The sequence below is a fragment of the Lucilia cuprina genome, chromosome 6 (genome assembly GCF_022045245.1).
Source record: "Lucilia cuprina isolate Lc7/37 chromosome 6, ASM2204524v1, whole genome shotgun sequence".
Classification (NCBI taxonomy): domain Eukaryota; kingdom Metazoa; phylum Arthropoda; class Insecta; order Diptera; family Calliphoridae; genus Lucilia; species Lucilia cuprina.
The window spans coordinates 38,050,907-38,068,942 of NC_060954.1; the positions used below are offsets into that span (position 1 = coordinate 38,050,907).

General features: G+C 28.9%; 1 protein-coding gene across 1 annotated transcript in view; it reads left to right on the top strand.

Annotated features, from left to right (window-relative positions):
* The window catches only part of LOC111685662 (calcitonin gene-related peptide type 1 receptor), a 66,769-nt gene that overhangs the window by 24,024 nt on the left and 24,709 nt on the right, over positions 1–18,036 (top strand). Inside the window, 2 exon segments of the mRNA XM_046953943.1 lie at positions 6,445–6,551; positions 6,641–6,732. Coding sequence (XP_046809899.1) covers positions 6,445–6,551; positions 6,641–6,732 — 199 coding nt within the window.

Consider the following 18,036-nt stretch of genomic DNA (forward strand, 5'->3'; position numbering starts at 1 on the left):
TTTGTATCCAATCCAATTTGTATAGTCGATGTCAGCTTTAAAGCTCAAAATCATTAGTTATCAGAGATATAATCCATACATTTTGCCAAAAAGTAACAGAAAATTTCTAGTGGTGGCATTAGACATCTTTTTTTAAGTACAAATAAAATATAAACAAGAAGTTCATAATATACCACCTCTCTGAAGTGTGATCTTAATTCAAAATTGGGTTTTTATACTAAACTTGTATTGTTCCATTGTTCGATTAGAGCGATTGTAAACCTAAAAGCCAACAAGAAAATGATATTAAACTATAAATAAAAATAAAGCTTTAGAAATTCTAGAATTAATAAAAGAAAAAACATTTTTATGTATCGTTAATCGTTGTCATCACCATGATACTGACAAACAACATCCCAAAAAAAAACATGTCAGTTATCAAATCTCCAATTCTCACTCACACCATTATAGCAGTCAACATTCATACAATAGAAGAAAACTAAAGTGAGCATTCATTCTCTCGTTTATTCAACAACCGGAAGTAGCATTCATTCAATCATATATATATATTTTTTTGGAAATTAGTTTTTTTTATGTGCAAATACACTTCAGGCAAATAACATTTTATTGTGAATAATAAATGAATAATGAATGAATGATGTGCTGATAATTGAAATTTTACAAAAAAAAAAAAAAACTTTAATGAAACAATTTCAATTCAAAGCCAATTGATTGATTTGTTAGGAAAGATACAAATAAAAAAAAACACATTTTGCTATTAATTTTGAATATTTTATATTTGTGTAAACAACATATTTTTTAAACGTTATTTAATATTTCTCTAAATGTAAATATCTCTATATCCTATCATTAAAGGTTATTCTAATAGAAAATATCACCTTTGTGCGTTTATATATAGTGTACTCGAAAGTAACACAAATGTAACTTCTAAATAGTTTGTCCGATTATAATGAAGTTTTACAACCGTACCCACCATGAACCTCAAACAAATCTCATCATCAAGCACTATGTTCAATATATATTTACTTTTTAGTTTTACAAGTAAAAAGAAAGATTGAATATTAATATATCATTTTAGATATTTATAATTTATTTTACAATTAAGAAGTACATGAACACTTGTTTTAAATCTCTGTCAACTTAACCTTTAATAAGTTTTATCCCTCCTTTGACCAGCAATATAAACCCGGTAAATGATTCTAGGCATACGCTATAAGGAAGTTATACAAAGTACCATGTTTTGTGCGCTACAAACTTCCGCACAAACCCAATATACTCTCACCACTAAAATGCGGTACACAATATTAAACTCTAACTTGTTTTTGGAGCAAAATAGTTTATGCAGGTTCAAGCGTTCGGGGGGATTTTTTTGGTTTTTTCCTCATTTGTATAATTCGTATCAAAAATGTTTGATTTGGGGTAGGTCTGTAAATTTCTTTCTCTCCCCTCTGGATCCGCTCCAGAGCTTATACATCCTTTTCCATATTGCAAAATTTAGGTGACCCAACCTAGTATTTCATTTTATGGCTATCGCTCTTCTTTTTGTTTTAAACAAAACAAAAAATCTATCGAATGCAATTAATAGTTTAGAAAACATAAATTGCATTGTCTCTGTCACTTAGTTTTGTGATTTATGAAGTGTAAAGTCATTGGAAATTTAAAAAAAAAAGATTTCTACAAAATATGAAGATACTTAAAAATGTGATATACATTATGAACAAGTCATTTTCTGCAAGGGACTAATTCCCAGCAAAAACTAGGTAATGACTTTTAATTGTAATTATAACATACTTTTCAATGACTACTACATATCAGCTGGATTACATAGAAGTAGTCTAAAAAGGTCTTACTAATTATGTGTTATATAAATACTTTCTAATTCATAAATCTTCTTGCCTGTGAAGCTTTAAAAGCTATATACTATTTCTCATACGGTTAACAATAACTACCTTTTCTAATTTATTGTAAGCTTTTGTATTTAGTACTTGCTTTTAATAACACAGTCGTGTTAAAATGATAACTTAAACTGTACAGGTATTTTTTGTAGCATTTTAATCCCTTACATGATAATTGAAGTTTTTTGCTGGGTATGTGTGCTAGGATCAAATGAGGACTTATCATTACGAAAATTTACAGAACAATAAAACTTATGTAAATGGAAATAAGTTGTTCCGATTTTTATAGAAATACTAAATCATTTAACAACATTATCAGCTCAAGAGGCTATTCGGGATGAACGTTTGAACGGGGACTAGGTGAAGTTATCAGGCCTGTCACGGAATTCCATTCCGATCGAAAGTAAATAAATCAATAAAAACTTATTGTCAATTTCACCTTGAAAATGTGACGTGGTTTTATTCTTGTCATTTCCCTTTTTGAAGAAGAAAATTATGAAAAATAATTCCTCTTTCGGTCGTAATGGAATTCTGTTATGAACTTCCCTACTATATTTGAGTAGGGTATACAAAATGTTACTGCTAGGGAGAAGGGAACTAGAATACACATGCAATGCAGTTTGTATAAGTGGTTACTTAGTCTTTTCGAAATGAATGGAGAAATGGCTATCTGAACTACTTTAGAAAATTTTTGCTAGGACCAATAGATGAAAAGTTACACTGATATGACCAAAATGTGCAACTTTGACCTCCTCTATGTCCAGCAGTTCTTGATCGATAGAGCTGAAAATTTGTGTCTGATCTATTATCTAATAGTACTAACGTTTGTGCAAATTTTGTCAAAATCGATTTTTTTATTTTGAGTCACTTGACATGAAATTCCCCATATATTTATAAGAGTCGCATTGCTGACTAACTGATTCATCTTCGGACAGCCCAAACGGCTAAACTTAGAATCATAAAATTTTGATATTAGATGTGGTTTTAATTCTGTAACTAAATCCCTGAGGAGAATTACCCTTCCCCAGTGAATCCGTGCCTGGGTGTCTGGTACTTTTTCAAAATACGCACTTAAAGGGAAGAAAATATATATTATTAAACATGATGTTTAAACCTTTATTTAAAATTACCAGATACCTATTTTGTACTTTTTTTAATTAGGTGATTTTTGGGGAGGGTTTACTGGGTTTGTGCTGATGATTGAAACGCACAATAATATTGGTCCTATATCCACCTTAAAGTATGACAATCGGCTCAGAATCATTTTCTAAGACGATTTAGCCATGTCTGTCCGTCCATGTAATCCTTATAATCAAACTACAGGTCGCAATTTTGAAGATAATTTAATGAAATTTGGTACATGATCCCAGGTACGAAGTTTGTTGAAAATGATTAAGATTGGTCCATTATTTCATCTAGCTCCCATACAACTTAACCCTCGAATAGGGCTTGTAAACCTTGTAATCAAACTACACGTCGCAATTTTGGAGGTAATTCCGTGAAATTTGACACATGAACTTCTATGATACCGTAGACGAAACCTACGCCAATTTGTATAATATTTAAAAAAATATTATTAATTTTTTTTTTTGGATTTGCTATTGTAAGAAACAGGAACACATGACACACGACCCTTATTAAATGAATCATTTTTTATAATATTTAACACAAAAAACAGAATCTATAAGAATTATTTTATAGCAATTTCTTAAATACATAAAACATTAAAAGTGTTTTATAATTTTAGTTTATTGGAATATTTTACGCAAAATTAAAAGTTTTCTGGTGACCCTTGATCTAAAAGTAAGTGTTTCATCAAAATGATTTAAATAATATATAACATGCTACGTGACTTAAAAAAGTGTCTTTAGTAAATTTTAAATTAATCGAATTTTTGTGTGGTATCATCCCACATGGTATTTTTTTTTCTTTACCCACACAAATACTTAAACCCGCCAACATATATAAATATTAAAAAAGTTTAGCTTTTAAAAGGAAGTTCTGTTAAAAAATTGTTTATGAAGATCTTACAAGACAAAATTTACTTAAATTGCGGTATAGTTTCTGCTAACGTTTATTTTGGTAATTAATAATTTACACAATATTGTATTTAAGTATTTACAAAATTATCTAGAACAATCTTATAACAACTTCCAAGAAGGAAATTAACTGTTTGAAAAGTTGTGCCTGTTAGTTTTTGTACATTACTTTTATTAAAAAGTTTGTGAATTTAATACGCTGTTCTAGGGGAAATTAAAAATATTTTAGAGCACCATTTTAGTTTATTTAATATCCTGTACCATTTAAAGACTAAAGTGTTTTAACTATTTTTTTTTGTCCTTCATATTCGTGTATGTACATAATTTTGTCATACCGTTTATAAATTTTATAATATAATTTCCGGACCCTATAAAGTATGTATATTTTGAATAGCCATGTCATTCTGTCTGTCTGTCTGAAACCAATTTTCAGAAGCCCCTAGATATTTACGAGATCCGAATATTCAATAATTCTATCAGACATACGATTTTAAATCAGCAAACTCGATCCATAAATAACACAGATATGTGCAAAAATCTAAGACAACCTCTGAAAATTTCATCCAAAATTTAGATTTTTTTATTTATGCTCAGACAGAAAATGTAAACAAACAACAACAAAACCCTAAAACTAGCATGAACGTCACGCTTCAAATGTAGCAGTGTATTGTTATTGGCTAGAAACATGAAATTAAATATGTAGAGTCCGTATAAAGCGATAACCTATAAAAGAAGACTTTTTTGTACTTTTTCGTTCATAAAAAGATACCTTTTGAATATTCTATAATATTGAACTTAGGGAAATAGAATAAGTGAGAGTGCTATATTCGTCTGTGCCGAATCTTAAATACCCTCCACCAGCAAGTTTTTATACCCTTCACCTTCGTGAAAAGGGTATATATAAGTTTGTCATTCCGTTTGTAATTTCTGTAATATAATTTCCCGACCCCATAATTTATATATATTCTGGATCCTTATAGATGCGGAGTCGATTGAGCCATGTCTGTCTGTCTGTCCGTCTGTCTGTTTGTCTGTCTGTATGTTTGTTGAAATCAGTTTTTATAGGACCCCAGATATCGGCGAGATCCGAATCTTCAATAAATCTCTTAGACATACTTTCAGGAAAATCGCTATTTAAAATCAGCAAAATCAATCCATAAATAACGGAGATATGAGCAAAAATCCGAGACAACCTCTGGAAATTTCATCAAAAACTGAGATTTTTTATTCATGCTCAAACTTGCAAAAAACAAAAACAAAATACATAATCAAATAAATTTTTTTATTGTACTCTGTTTATAAAAACAAGGCAGAGCGAGAGCAGCAGAGTAGCAGTGCGAGAGCAGCTCTAGTGTGTTGTTATTGGCTAGAAACATGAAAGCCTGGCTTAAGTTAGAAGCCATAAAGGGAACTTTTTGGTACTTTTTTGTTTTTTAAAAGGTACTTTTTTAATTTTCTACAATATTGAACCTAGAAATATGAAATTAAGTATGTGGTGTCTGAATTAGGTGAGAACCCATAAAAGGGAACTTTTTGGTACTTTTTCATTTTTCAAAAGGTACTTTTTGAATATTCTTTAATATTGAACATAGGAACATAAAATTAAGTATGTAGATTCGGAATAAGGTGAGAACCCATAAAATAGAATTTTTTGGTACTTTTTCGTTTTTCAAAACGTACTTTTTCAGTTTTCTATAATAATGAACCCAGAAACATAAAGTTAAGTGTGTAGAGTCGGAATTATGTGAGAACTGGAAAAGGTAAACTTTTTTATTCTTTTTGATTTTTCAAAAGTTACTTTTTGAGTTTTCCATAATAATGAACTTAGAAACATGGAATTAAGTAGAGACCAGATTAGATGAGAACAAATCGATAGGAATTTCTTGGTACTTTTTCGTTCTGCAAAAGGTACTTTTTGAATTTGCTATAATATTGAACCTAGAAACATGAAATTAAGTATGTAGAGTCGGAATTATGTGAGAACCCGAAAACGTGAAATTATTGGTATATTTTTTGGTTTTTTAAAGTACTTTTTGAATTTTCTATAATGTTGAATCTAGAAACATGATATTAAGTATGTTCATCCCGAAGTAAGTGATAATGAAATACCAATAGTGTAAAGCCTCGAAATTTTCGACCATTTGCCATATTAAAACTTTTTCCTTAAGAAAATTAATTGTTCATTTATTTACCATAAAATTTTCTTCATATTAAATAAATGTTCACAACTCGTTAAAATATTTATACAACGAAAAACGCGATATTCAAAAGACCGTAACATATGAACAAAATTTAGGAAAAGTTAAATATTTAACATTATTTGTACGTTTGTTCAAAATGTATAAAAATAAATAAATACCGATTTTTACAGAAAAATATACAAATTGTTATTGAGCTGTTACACTTTTAATGAATTTTAATGTTTTTTTTTCAATATTGACGTCTATATTTACACTTAGATACATACGTGCAATGTTATTTACTTTTTTTCATTTCTATTCATTACACAGGATATGCCCACAAGGAGTGTGATGCAAATGGTGAATGGTTTAAACATCCGTTAACAAATAAAACCTGGTCAAATTATACAACGTGTGTAAATTTAGATGACTTAAATGTGAGAATATTTTTCATTTAAACATTGGAATTACAAGATTAATAGTTATCTCTTTTTTTTTGTCTCTTCTTCTTTTAAATCAATAACAGTGGAAACACAATATAAATCTTATATATGAAGTTGGATATGGCATTTCATTGGTAGCCATCTTATTATCCTTAGCCATATTGGGTTATTTTAAGTGAGTATTAAGTTTTTATATGATATCTTTCATTTTAAATTTCTTAAGTAAGAACATTAATGATCCTTTTAGATTTGTATGTTAGAGCCATTTTCAAAACATTATTATAATTGAGTGGAAATCAATCAATATCCTTTTGAACATAAAAGACTCACATAAACACAGTATTCTCATTTCCTGCATTCAAATGGAAATGAAGAATAGAAAACAACTGTAAAGTGTAGTAGTCAAATAAAGATTGAAGGCTAAATAGGTTTTTATTTCACAGGATTAACATGTTGTTTGGAATTTTGTTATAATTGTAAATTTATAATAATATAAGAAATTGAAAAAAATGTTAAAAAATATACCCTTGAAAATCAACGTTTGTTATTAAATATTTAAATGATATCCATACATAAAAAATAATAGGAGTGCAATGTCCTTGAATCAAAACTTATGTAATTTCCATGAAAAATGTCACATTTCCTGGTCAAGAAAAAATAGTATTCCTACATCCTTCATATATCGTTTTAATGTTATCTATCTTCTTATTTCATTAACAAGTTGTGGTTATAATTAACTGAAAGTGAATGAAATTTTAGAACATTTTTTGTCCTTTGAATGTTAAAAAAAACTACAAAAATGTAGTAAACATTACTTACATTTCACATTTAGTAGTAAATAGCTTTGAAATGTTATATGAATTTTAAGGAGTCTAATAAAGGGATTCCCTATGTGTTCTGTAAAGCAAAACTCTTGGTAAATTTACTACTATCGTACCCTGGGTGCTTCGCTACCCATTCAAAATACAAATAAAAAAGCACCAAATAAAAACTGTGTTTTATGTGTTTCAGTTCCAAACTTAATTATTGTTCTTTTTAATTTTGTGATCCAATACACAGGACTTCAAAATTTTTAAAAAAATATTTAAAAATATTTTTACTGCTTAAACAATGCAAAATTTGATGCCAAGCTAACAAGAAAAGGAGAACGAGAAGGGGACGCTATTTTTATTCCAGAATTTGGAATCAGGATTACTTTTAGAATCGGTAATGATTGTAATCCAATCCAGGCCGAAATATCGGCCATAAAAAGAACGGCAAACTGGCTCTGGTATCATAAGATATCAAACAGAGATATCCTAATCTTTACCGACAGTCAGGCTGCAATTAAGTCCCTGACAGGTGTATACTCTACATCACGACTATTCTAGAAATACCGGACATCCTTAAATAGAATGGCGAATTGTATCGCTGAAGCTCGCGAAGACGGGTACGCAGTTGCCTGACTCGTACATAGACCATTTCTGCGGTACTCCGATAGGAGTATGCAAAAGACTTATAGATAACATGTTTAACGAACTCTCACAAGCAAGATGGGAAAATGAGCCAACTTGTACTCAGACAAAGAAGATATGGCCAAAGCTTGATAAAAAGCGCACGGACCATCTTCTAAGATACAGCCGAACCCAACTCAGCAATACTATAGCTGTCATCACTGGACACTCTAAATTTGGTCACCACGTAATGCGACTTGGATTACCTTATAATGACTACTGCATAAGCTGTCAAGATGGGGAAGAAAGGGAATCAATAGAACATCATCTTTGCCACTGTCCGGCACTGGAGGACTTCGGTATCTGGGACATCGATTTCTGGAGGACACTTAGAGTTATCAGGGACTAAAATAGATAACCTAAACGCCTTTATCAGGCATTGCGGTTGGTTTGACGAGACAAACTCAAATAGGACTGATCAGTAGCTTTTTCGAGTTCGAGACTTTTTTCCGTTTATGTACTTTAATCTCTCTCTCTCTGACTATCTTATCTACGTCTTTCATGATCTTCTACTACTATTAATACCCCCTTAATTTTTCTTCACAATCTCTCTTACCATAACTTTCTATGTCCTCTTCCTCTTTTCTTTTAATATGGGTATAACAAAGGCACCAAAAGGACCTACGTGTGCATATATTTCAGCCTGAACTACCACCAAAAAGAAAAGTTGTAAAATATTTTGTGTTATTTTTATTTATTCGGTCAGGATCAAAAGAAGTAAAAAAAATTTTGATAGATTTTCATCCTAACGGTATAAAATAAAAATAATTCAAAATATTTCCCACATTTTTTTGTTCGTTTGACATTAAAATTGACATTGTTTGATCAAATGAAAAACTAAAAAAACATATTTTTTTCCTTAAATTTATAGCATCAGACGAATCAATAAAACTTGTTTTACCAGTTTTTTTCCCATTTTTAACCCCAAATATACAAATAACCAAGAATCCCTCCCTAGTGGATCTACATATCTAAAAATACAAAAAAAAAAATATGAGGCGCGTATAATTCGAATCAAACCTTATACATTCTCTATCAAATAAGAGATTTGAGATATCGTGTCCCGAAGTTTAAAAAACTTATACTTTTTGTCCTTTTTCAGGATTTAAAACAGCTCTCTAACAATTGCATTTATAATATGTTGTATAACAACAAGTCCATTTAGCTTTAAAATATCTTCGTTCTGCTTCACCAAGTTTTTGATTTTTGTTGGCTAATGATTAATTATGGGAACATAGCTAGAACCACAACTAGACCACAATTCGAGGGGACAAGCTTTTTAGGTCGTAATCATCAATTCAGCGAGATAAATGTTTTGGCTCACAGTCGGCTATTTTCTTTAGGATTGAATATTGTTTGCTGACTAGAGAATACAACCTGAAGGTAAAAATGCTGACTAAAGTTTATGTCTATAGACGACTTAAGGCCTAAATATAATATGCTTACATAAGCTGAAGTCAGCTTAAGAAACTTTGCGAACACATATAAAACGTATGTGACAAACTATAATGTACTAAGAGAGCTTCGTTAAGTTTCGTCAAATTTTATTTGCTTAAGCCAAAGTATAACAAGTAGTCCGACTCTTTGACAATAGTACCTAACTCTAAGCATGGTGCTAGGCGAATAAAGCACCAATTTCAACCATTTTCAATAGTGTTTGTTCTTGGACCAAAAAAAGAATATGTGCTAAATTAATCAAATGAGCTTGAAAATTACGACCGACAGACAGACGGACATAGCTAAATCGACTCAGTAAGTTATTCTAATCCGATTAGTATACTCTAAGGTGGGTATATAACCAATATTTTTGGGAGTTACAAACATCAGCGCAATCGCAATCCCCACAACTGTTGCAGGTAGAAACTTCAAATTTTGTACGAACATTCAGTAAATATTTAGATAATAAATTAATGGTTTAGCAATAGAAGGCGTGTCACCTCCTAGATGTATTAAATACAGAAATACATGGAAACCATTAGAGCTAGAAGACTGAAGTTTAGTACGGGCAATATAGAAATAATTTTCAAAAATTGGGCATAAAATGTGCAAACTGTTTACAATGGACAGATACTTCCCATATAAAAAAGTATAAAACTAATATATCTAAGAAAATAAAAAACAGTAAGAATATTATTGGAATATTTACAAAAAAATGGTCGGAATAGCCTAAGGGGGGGGGGGGGGGTTTTGGTGTTTGTGTCACCTTCGACATCCCTGTGAATATTTTAGTGATAAGGGGCGTGGCACCATATGAATTACATACAAAAAAAAACGTATACTTGGATAAATATTGCAACTAAAATCCAAAAATAGAAATTTGTAATTATTCTTTTAACATCCTTTATAAATTTTCTGGGTTACTGTTTACACCTTACATTTATTTTTGTTTTATTGCTGTTCAGCACATACATAACTAAATACAAAGACACCTACATATACATACCTAGCTCTTAACCAGACATAGTGTTAATGTATTTAATGTATTCTTTTTATATTGAGGTACTTTTTTCCTGTTTGTATGTGGGAGTTTATATCCTACTAACTACATTTGAGATATCCTTGTTAATTCAACCACATAGTACTTGTTCACAACTACTTACACATTTTTTCGCATAAACGTATTCGGTGTACTATTTACTAGCGTATATCCTGATGTTGGAAACGTGTTGAACAAAAAACTATCTATGTAGTTGGAAAAAAAGGTCAAAAGTGCACAATCAGCTGAAAATATAAATTAAACAAAACTACACAATGTACGAGACACATTTATTTCTGCTAAAGTCAATGCTAAAAAAATATTGATTTCTATTTTAATAAAAGTTAACATTGTGGGTTTTAAACGTGGGATTTTTGCTTAATATATTTGGAGAAAATTTAATTAAAAGATGACAAAGATAAAGTTATCAATGGAATGAAGAAAAAAAGAATAAAAAAATTTTGAAATAATTTAAGTTTGACCTGTTTAACTTTTACTAAAATTTCTATTGGATTTGGAACAATGTTAAAAAAATGTTTTAATTATAATATAATAATGAAAGTTTTTTTTTTGTTATTTTTTAAATTTTCTGACATTAATGTAAACATATATTAAACAAATTTTTTTGTACTTACTTATAATCTAGATATAAATGTAAATACTTACTCTTGGACGTATGATTAATATTATTCTATCTACTTTATATTCAAATATTTATCATAAGCTCTAAAAATAAAATGAAAACTAAAAAAAAATATTTTTAAAAATATTTATAGTAGATTAAACTGTCACATATGAAAGTCCTTTGTTTTGCAATAATTTCATTTCCTTAAATCCTTAAACTTTATACAGCCTTTTAGTATTTATTTTTCTTATTCCATAAACAAAATCTGTTTGTTTGTATTATTCTAAACTCTCAATAAATATTTAAATATTAAATACAAAGAAATAATATTTACATATTGTTTTCTGTAACATGTGGATTTTCATAGACTTTTTGATTTGTTCCTATAAGACTTTCATACATCTTACTGTTTGAACTTTTATTCTGTTTACAAAGTATAAACATAAACATGTGTGTATAAACTTAACATAATATTTATGGAAATTATTATGTTAAATTCGGTGACACAGGAGCAAACAATGAAAAGGCAAAAATAAACAAATTGAAATTCTAATTTTTAATCTAAATCACATTTGTTGACATGAAATACAGTTTTATATACCGAAAACAGTATGAAATAATAAATTGTAATAAAATTATAAACAATTTTAACAAAAATACCAAATCCTATAGAAAACGAAAAAAATGCAGATAAAATAACTTAATCCAAGCACATGATGTTAAGGAAAATGTTTCTTTAACCTTACTGAAACTCAAATTTATGAATAACAAGGGATTATAAGGAAAGATTCCATATTTATATATTTTGGCTATAAGACAATATAAACCATAAACTATATAGTTATCGACTAGCATAGATATCTTTACTATAGATCAGTCCTAGCCCAGATAGATCAATCTATAGTCTTGAAACTATAATCTTTGGTATAGATCAGTCTATAGTCTTGAAAATATAATCTTGGGTGTAAACCAGTCTATAAAAAAGGCGAAAGTCTCAACTAAAGTCTGTAGATCAGTCCTGACCACAGACCTGTCGATAGTCTTGACTATAGATCAGTCTAGAGTTTTGACAATAGATTAGTCTATGGTTTTGACTATAGTTCAGTCTATAGTCTGGATTGCAGATCAGTCTGTAGTCTGGAATGTAGATCAGTCTTGAGTATAGATCAATCTATAGTCTTGACTATAGATCAATCTATAGTCTTGACTATAGATCAATCTATAGTCTTGACTATAGATCAATCTATAGCCTTGACTATAGATCAATCAGTAGTCTTGACTATAGATCAATCAAAATCTTGGCTATAGATCAATCAATAGTCTTGACTATAGATCAATCAATAGTCTTGACTATAGATCAACCTATAGTCTTGACTATAGATCAATTTATAGTCGTGACTATAGATCAATCTATAGTCGTGACTATTGATCAATCTACAGTCGTGACTATTGATCAATCTATAGTCGTGACTATAGATCAATCTACAGTCTTGAATATAGATCAATATATAGTCGTGAGTATAGATCAATCTATAGTATTGACTATAAATCAGTCTATAGTCTTGACTATAGAAGAATCTATACTCTTGACTATAAGTCATTCTATAGTCTTGACTAAAGGGCATTCTATAGTCTTGACTATAGGTCATTCTATAGTCTTGACTATAGGTCAATATATAGTCTTGACTATAGATCAATCTAACTGATCTATAGTCAAGACTATAGACCAGTCTATAATTTTGATTGCAGATCAATCTATAGTGTTGACTATAAATCACTCTATTTTGATTTGATTCTGTGTCGTTTAATCGAACCCTGAAACCATTTCTGTCTATAACCATAGAAGCGTGGCATTTGAAATTAAAATATTTAATTCATAATTCTCATATGTCATGTTATACTTATACGCCTCTAGAGATGTATATTAATACATTTGTTTGCATTAATGCTACACATACATATGTAGGTTGAAAGAACAACTTAAAGTTTCTTAAAGGAATTATCGTTGTGTTCGTTATGTACTATATCTCTAGAAACTTTGTACAGGGTTTCATAATAAAGTATTTTATTTAAAATATATATGTAAGAAGTTAGGTAGATACTTGGTTATCCTGTTTATTTTTGAAAATAAAATACATTTTAAATGAATGAAATACAAAATAAAAAGCAATAAACTCACTAACTCATTTTGTAAATTTGCCAGGGGATTTCTTAAGGTTATACAAACATTTATAAAATAAACGCACACACTCACTGAAATAGATTATATAGTGGGATGGTGTGATTAATAAATCGCAAAAAATAAATTAAAATTATTGTTCAACCGATATGCTGGATAATACGAGTATCAAAATTTAAGCGATATCAGATGTTGGTAAGATTGTACACTGATCTGCTCTATAAAAAAAATTAAAGCCTTCATAGACTGTGTTATAGACAAGACTATAAGTGAATTAATAACGTGGTACATACGTGTTATTGTATTGACTGTACTTTATTTTATTCTATGGAACAAAAACAAGTTAAAAACTATAAACAAGTCTTTATTATAGACCAGACTATAGGCGTATTAATAATATTGTACATAGTCCTGTTTATTGTCTGGACTGCACTTTATTTAAGTTCTAATAGGACATTGAGTAGTCTTGTCTCTACTCCAGTTTAAGGTACTCTTTTAAGACTTTAAACTGCTTTACTCATAATCTTGATGGCATGTCAGTATACGATCAAATAGTCTTGACTATGAACCAGTCTATAGTCTACTCTCTTATCATTACGCTAATTATATACATACATGTTAAAAATACTCAAATTTACTTGTAATGTATAATTTTTTCGCTTTCTTAAATTCATCCTTACCACTGTGCATAGTAGATACACTTAACAAGTATTCAACATAATCACATATACGCTCCCACACATTTACAGAAATACTTCAGACATTTGAAAGTAATACTTATCTCTGCCCCTGATGACAGGTGTATTTGCATTCCTCTTTGTTTTAAATAAATAAAACTTTTGTTTAGCACTAGAACCTATTAAGTCCAATTATTTATAAATATTTAATTTGAAAAAATAAGATAAAATTTTCAAAAATATATAATTTATAATAGATTTACGTTAAGGAATAGTTTTACGTTAAGGAAGGACCTCTTTAAAACGCGCCTTCAAAATTTTAAATTTTATTGAAATTATACTTAACATATTTATATATTAAACTAACTACATGTGTTTTATTTTCAAGTATTTTGAATTTTTTTCCTGCGGTTATTTTTTATCCCAGAAATAATGTTGCTGTATGTGTCTAACTTTTTGTGTGGCAAATGAAATTAAAGAAATACTTTTCTATACATATAAGAGTTTGTGGTGGATAAAAATTGTTTTTTTTATATAATATTAAAACCTATATTGTGGTTTAAACAAAACAAGCATAAACATATTTTTATTTAATTTTTTGTTTTCTAAAGTTTATAATCCTTGCTGCTTGTCATTGAAACAAATGTTACAAAATATGTGAAAATTCTTGAAAACAATTTTATATTTTGTTTTGAAAATAAAAATTAAAAAAAATAGACGATATTGTGTAAACATGTGCGACACATGAACTATGCTTTGTTAACGTATCTAAATTTTTAAACGCAGACTTCCTTTAAAAAGTTATTTTCTAAGAAAAAATTACTTTTACAAGAACCAGAAGATAGCATGACATACAGTAAACAAACCTTTACTAATAGCAAATTTGTAGAATGTTAAAAAATAACCTTGAGTTTATTGCCATAATTTGAAAATTTTCATAATTTCCAACTTGAACTAGGCGTTTATTAATCCTTAATTTGGTGGGTTAATACCAGGACAAGGATTTCTATGTAAATGCATGTTTGTAGCCAATAACACAAAATAACTTTTAGTTAGTTTTCTTTTCTTTTTAATCTAAGAAATTGCTACAAAATGGCATCAATTTTGAGGTTGTTGCATATTTTGCTTTTTTTCTTAAAATTTCATATATTTTAAATATTTCCAATATTTTTATAGCATATTTTGCATATTTTGCATATTTTTTAATTTTTCTAAAACAAATTGTTTTGTTTTCTCTGTATTTCATATTTTTACAACAAATTTACATATTTAGATCTTTTTTAAATAAATATCAACAAATTCCGATTTAACAACAAAATACTAGGTTCTATGAAGTGTAATTTTACATATTTAGTTTCACTTAAAACCAGAACAGTGCGGAAAGTATTTTGAGTTTGTGCTGCTAATTGTAATGTCCAAAATATAGATCCTTAAAGTATCGGTTTAGTATTAATTTCTGAGTCTGTCCATCTGTGTTTATTGTTACATCTCTCTAACGTCCATAATTCACTTAAAACATTACCAAACTATAAAATTCGGAATAATTTATACTTTCCACATAGCTTTCCACCTCTAGATACTAAATATATACTATTTACAGTTTTTTTTAGTCTTTATAATTGTCATTCTCGAGGACGTGGTTCCTTTAATGTGGTATTTGTTACGCGCCGATTAGATACTCGAATAATAAAAATTTACAATCTATTAAACTTTGAAATAACCGCTCAAAACATTGGTTAAGGGGTATGTAAAAAGATTTCCCGCTTTTTCCCATTTTATAATCGCATATTTTTAATTTTTTAGTGCATGAAAATTTTTGCCCTGGTAATACTATTCAGAAAAAAGTTTAAAAATTCCTAAAAACGTATGTAGTTTTTTTTATTCTCCACTAACATCAGTGGTGATAGAGGGTATATATAATCGCGAAGCCACTGCCTATAAACAATATCAGTATGTGTGATAAATTATTAGTATCTATCGAAACTAATATTTATCACAGTGCCCGCCCTCGGCAGTATCCTCTATAGCATTAAATATACGCCGAAGTAAAATAAATATAAATCGGCTTTAATCTTTTCGCTACAAGTTTTTATTGGCAGGTTCAAAAAATCTATTTTTTGGATTTATACTACTATTGACCCTAGGAACAATAATCAATAAAAAAATTAAAAATATTTACCCCAAATGTGTTTTTTAGAATGTGGATACAAATTTACTATAAGGAAAAAAATGCAAAAATTTTATTAATTTGATATTAAAGTTTTTTTATTTATTTTTTTAAGATAAATTTTTGGTATAAAATAAAAATAAATAATTCATGCATTTAAAAAACATAAATGCAATTTTGAATAATACATAAAATATAATATACTTTATTCCATCGATAAATAATGACAATTAAAACAATTTTTGGATCCATTCGGTACACATAGAAGAACATCACACTTAGAACATTGTTTGAACCTTACAATCCTGTTCCTGTTGACCAATGTTGTGAAATAGTTGTCAAAATAGAGTTTGTGATTCTTTTGCTCAGATATAGTTTTTGAAAGATGAATTTCTATATCTGAGCAAAATCCAAAAGACGGTTCACTTATAATTGTTGTATAATGCTACGGATTTTATATAATTTATCATTTTGAATATCATTTGCTGAAAAATTTAAATTATTGCGCAATAAGTGAAATCTAGTTCTAGTCATGTTGTCTGGAAACGAAGGGATTTCCGTACCAATTGTCCAGTACATTTCTAATCTACGATATCCAATTGTACCAATAAATATCTGTAACGCTATGAATTTTAGAAGTTCTTCATAACTCATATTTATTGATTTTCCATCTCTTATAAGATAAAATTGGTTTGTCCACGAAACAATAATTCGAAGAAAATCTTCATTAAAATACTCTTAAAAATATTCTACAGGTAGTTTACTTTCTGTTTCTCTGTTTCTGAAAAAATATTTTCTGGACAGTCCCACGTTGTCTTTTTCCAACGAAATTGATCTACTTATTTCGGTTCAAAAATTTTAGAAGTTGAAAGATTGTTCTCAACTATTCCTGTTGAACATCCTTGATCAGCTATATCTTTAGATATAGTAGGATGGTTATTATCATTGTCTAGACCAATATCTTGTATATTTATTTCATATGGGAACTGCCGAAAAAACTCCTCCAACATAAAAATTTTATTACTTTAAAAAGCATCAAACAAATTGTTAATAATATCTGATTCCTCCGTATCATCATCAGAATATCGGAATCAACGAAATTAGTTAAAATTTTTTCAATTTCAGAATCATTTATTTTTCTAGGCATTTTTTTATTACAACAAGTACAAGCGTAAATGAAAACAAGTAAGAGTGCTATATTCGGCTGTGCCGAATCTTATATACTTTTCACCATAGTGTATTTTAAACATATTAGTTTCATAAATTTTAAATTTTTCCCGTCTACATTATTATTACACCAAAAGAAAAACAAAATGAACAACAACAACGCTAAACGAAATAAAAAAAAAAAATTCACAAGGCATCTAAAACAACAGACATCTAAACACACATAACAAAAAACACAGAAAAACAAAATAAACAACGCAATAAAACCAACCGACTTACAAATATACGAACAGAATTTAAAAAAACAAAATACTCAACTCAATGACGCCAACAGCATCCAAACATAAAAAAATACACAGAAAGTTCTTGGTATGGCAAGCAATATGCAGTTGCGGCAAAAGAAGCCAATCAGTGGAGAGATATTGGGCTCTTGTTAAAAGAGAATTGAAGAGTACAAAAAAGGTGTCCAAAAGTGTGATAGATTTTAAACGGAGATGGACTACATGTTCGAGTAAAGTGACAGAAAGCGCTATAAAAACGTTAATGGAAGGGTTTCCGAAAAGGGTTCAAAATTTCATCACTAGTGATTAAAACTATAAAAATATTTTTTTTTTTTTGTAAATTGAAATAATAATTTGAATCAAATAAAAAAAATAAAGCTGTAAGTTTAGTGGTTTCTTTTTTATAAACATATA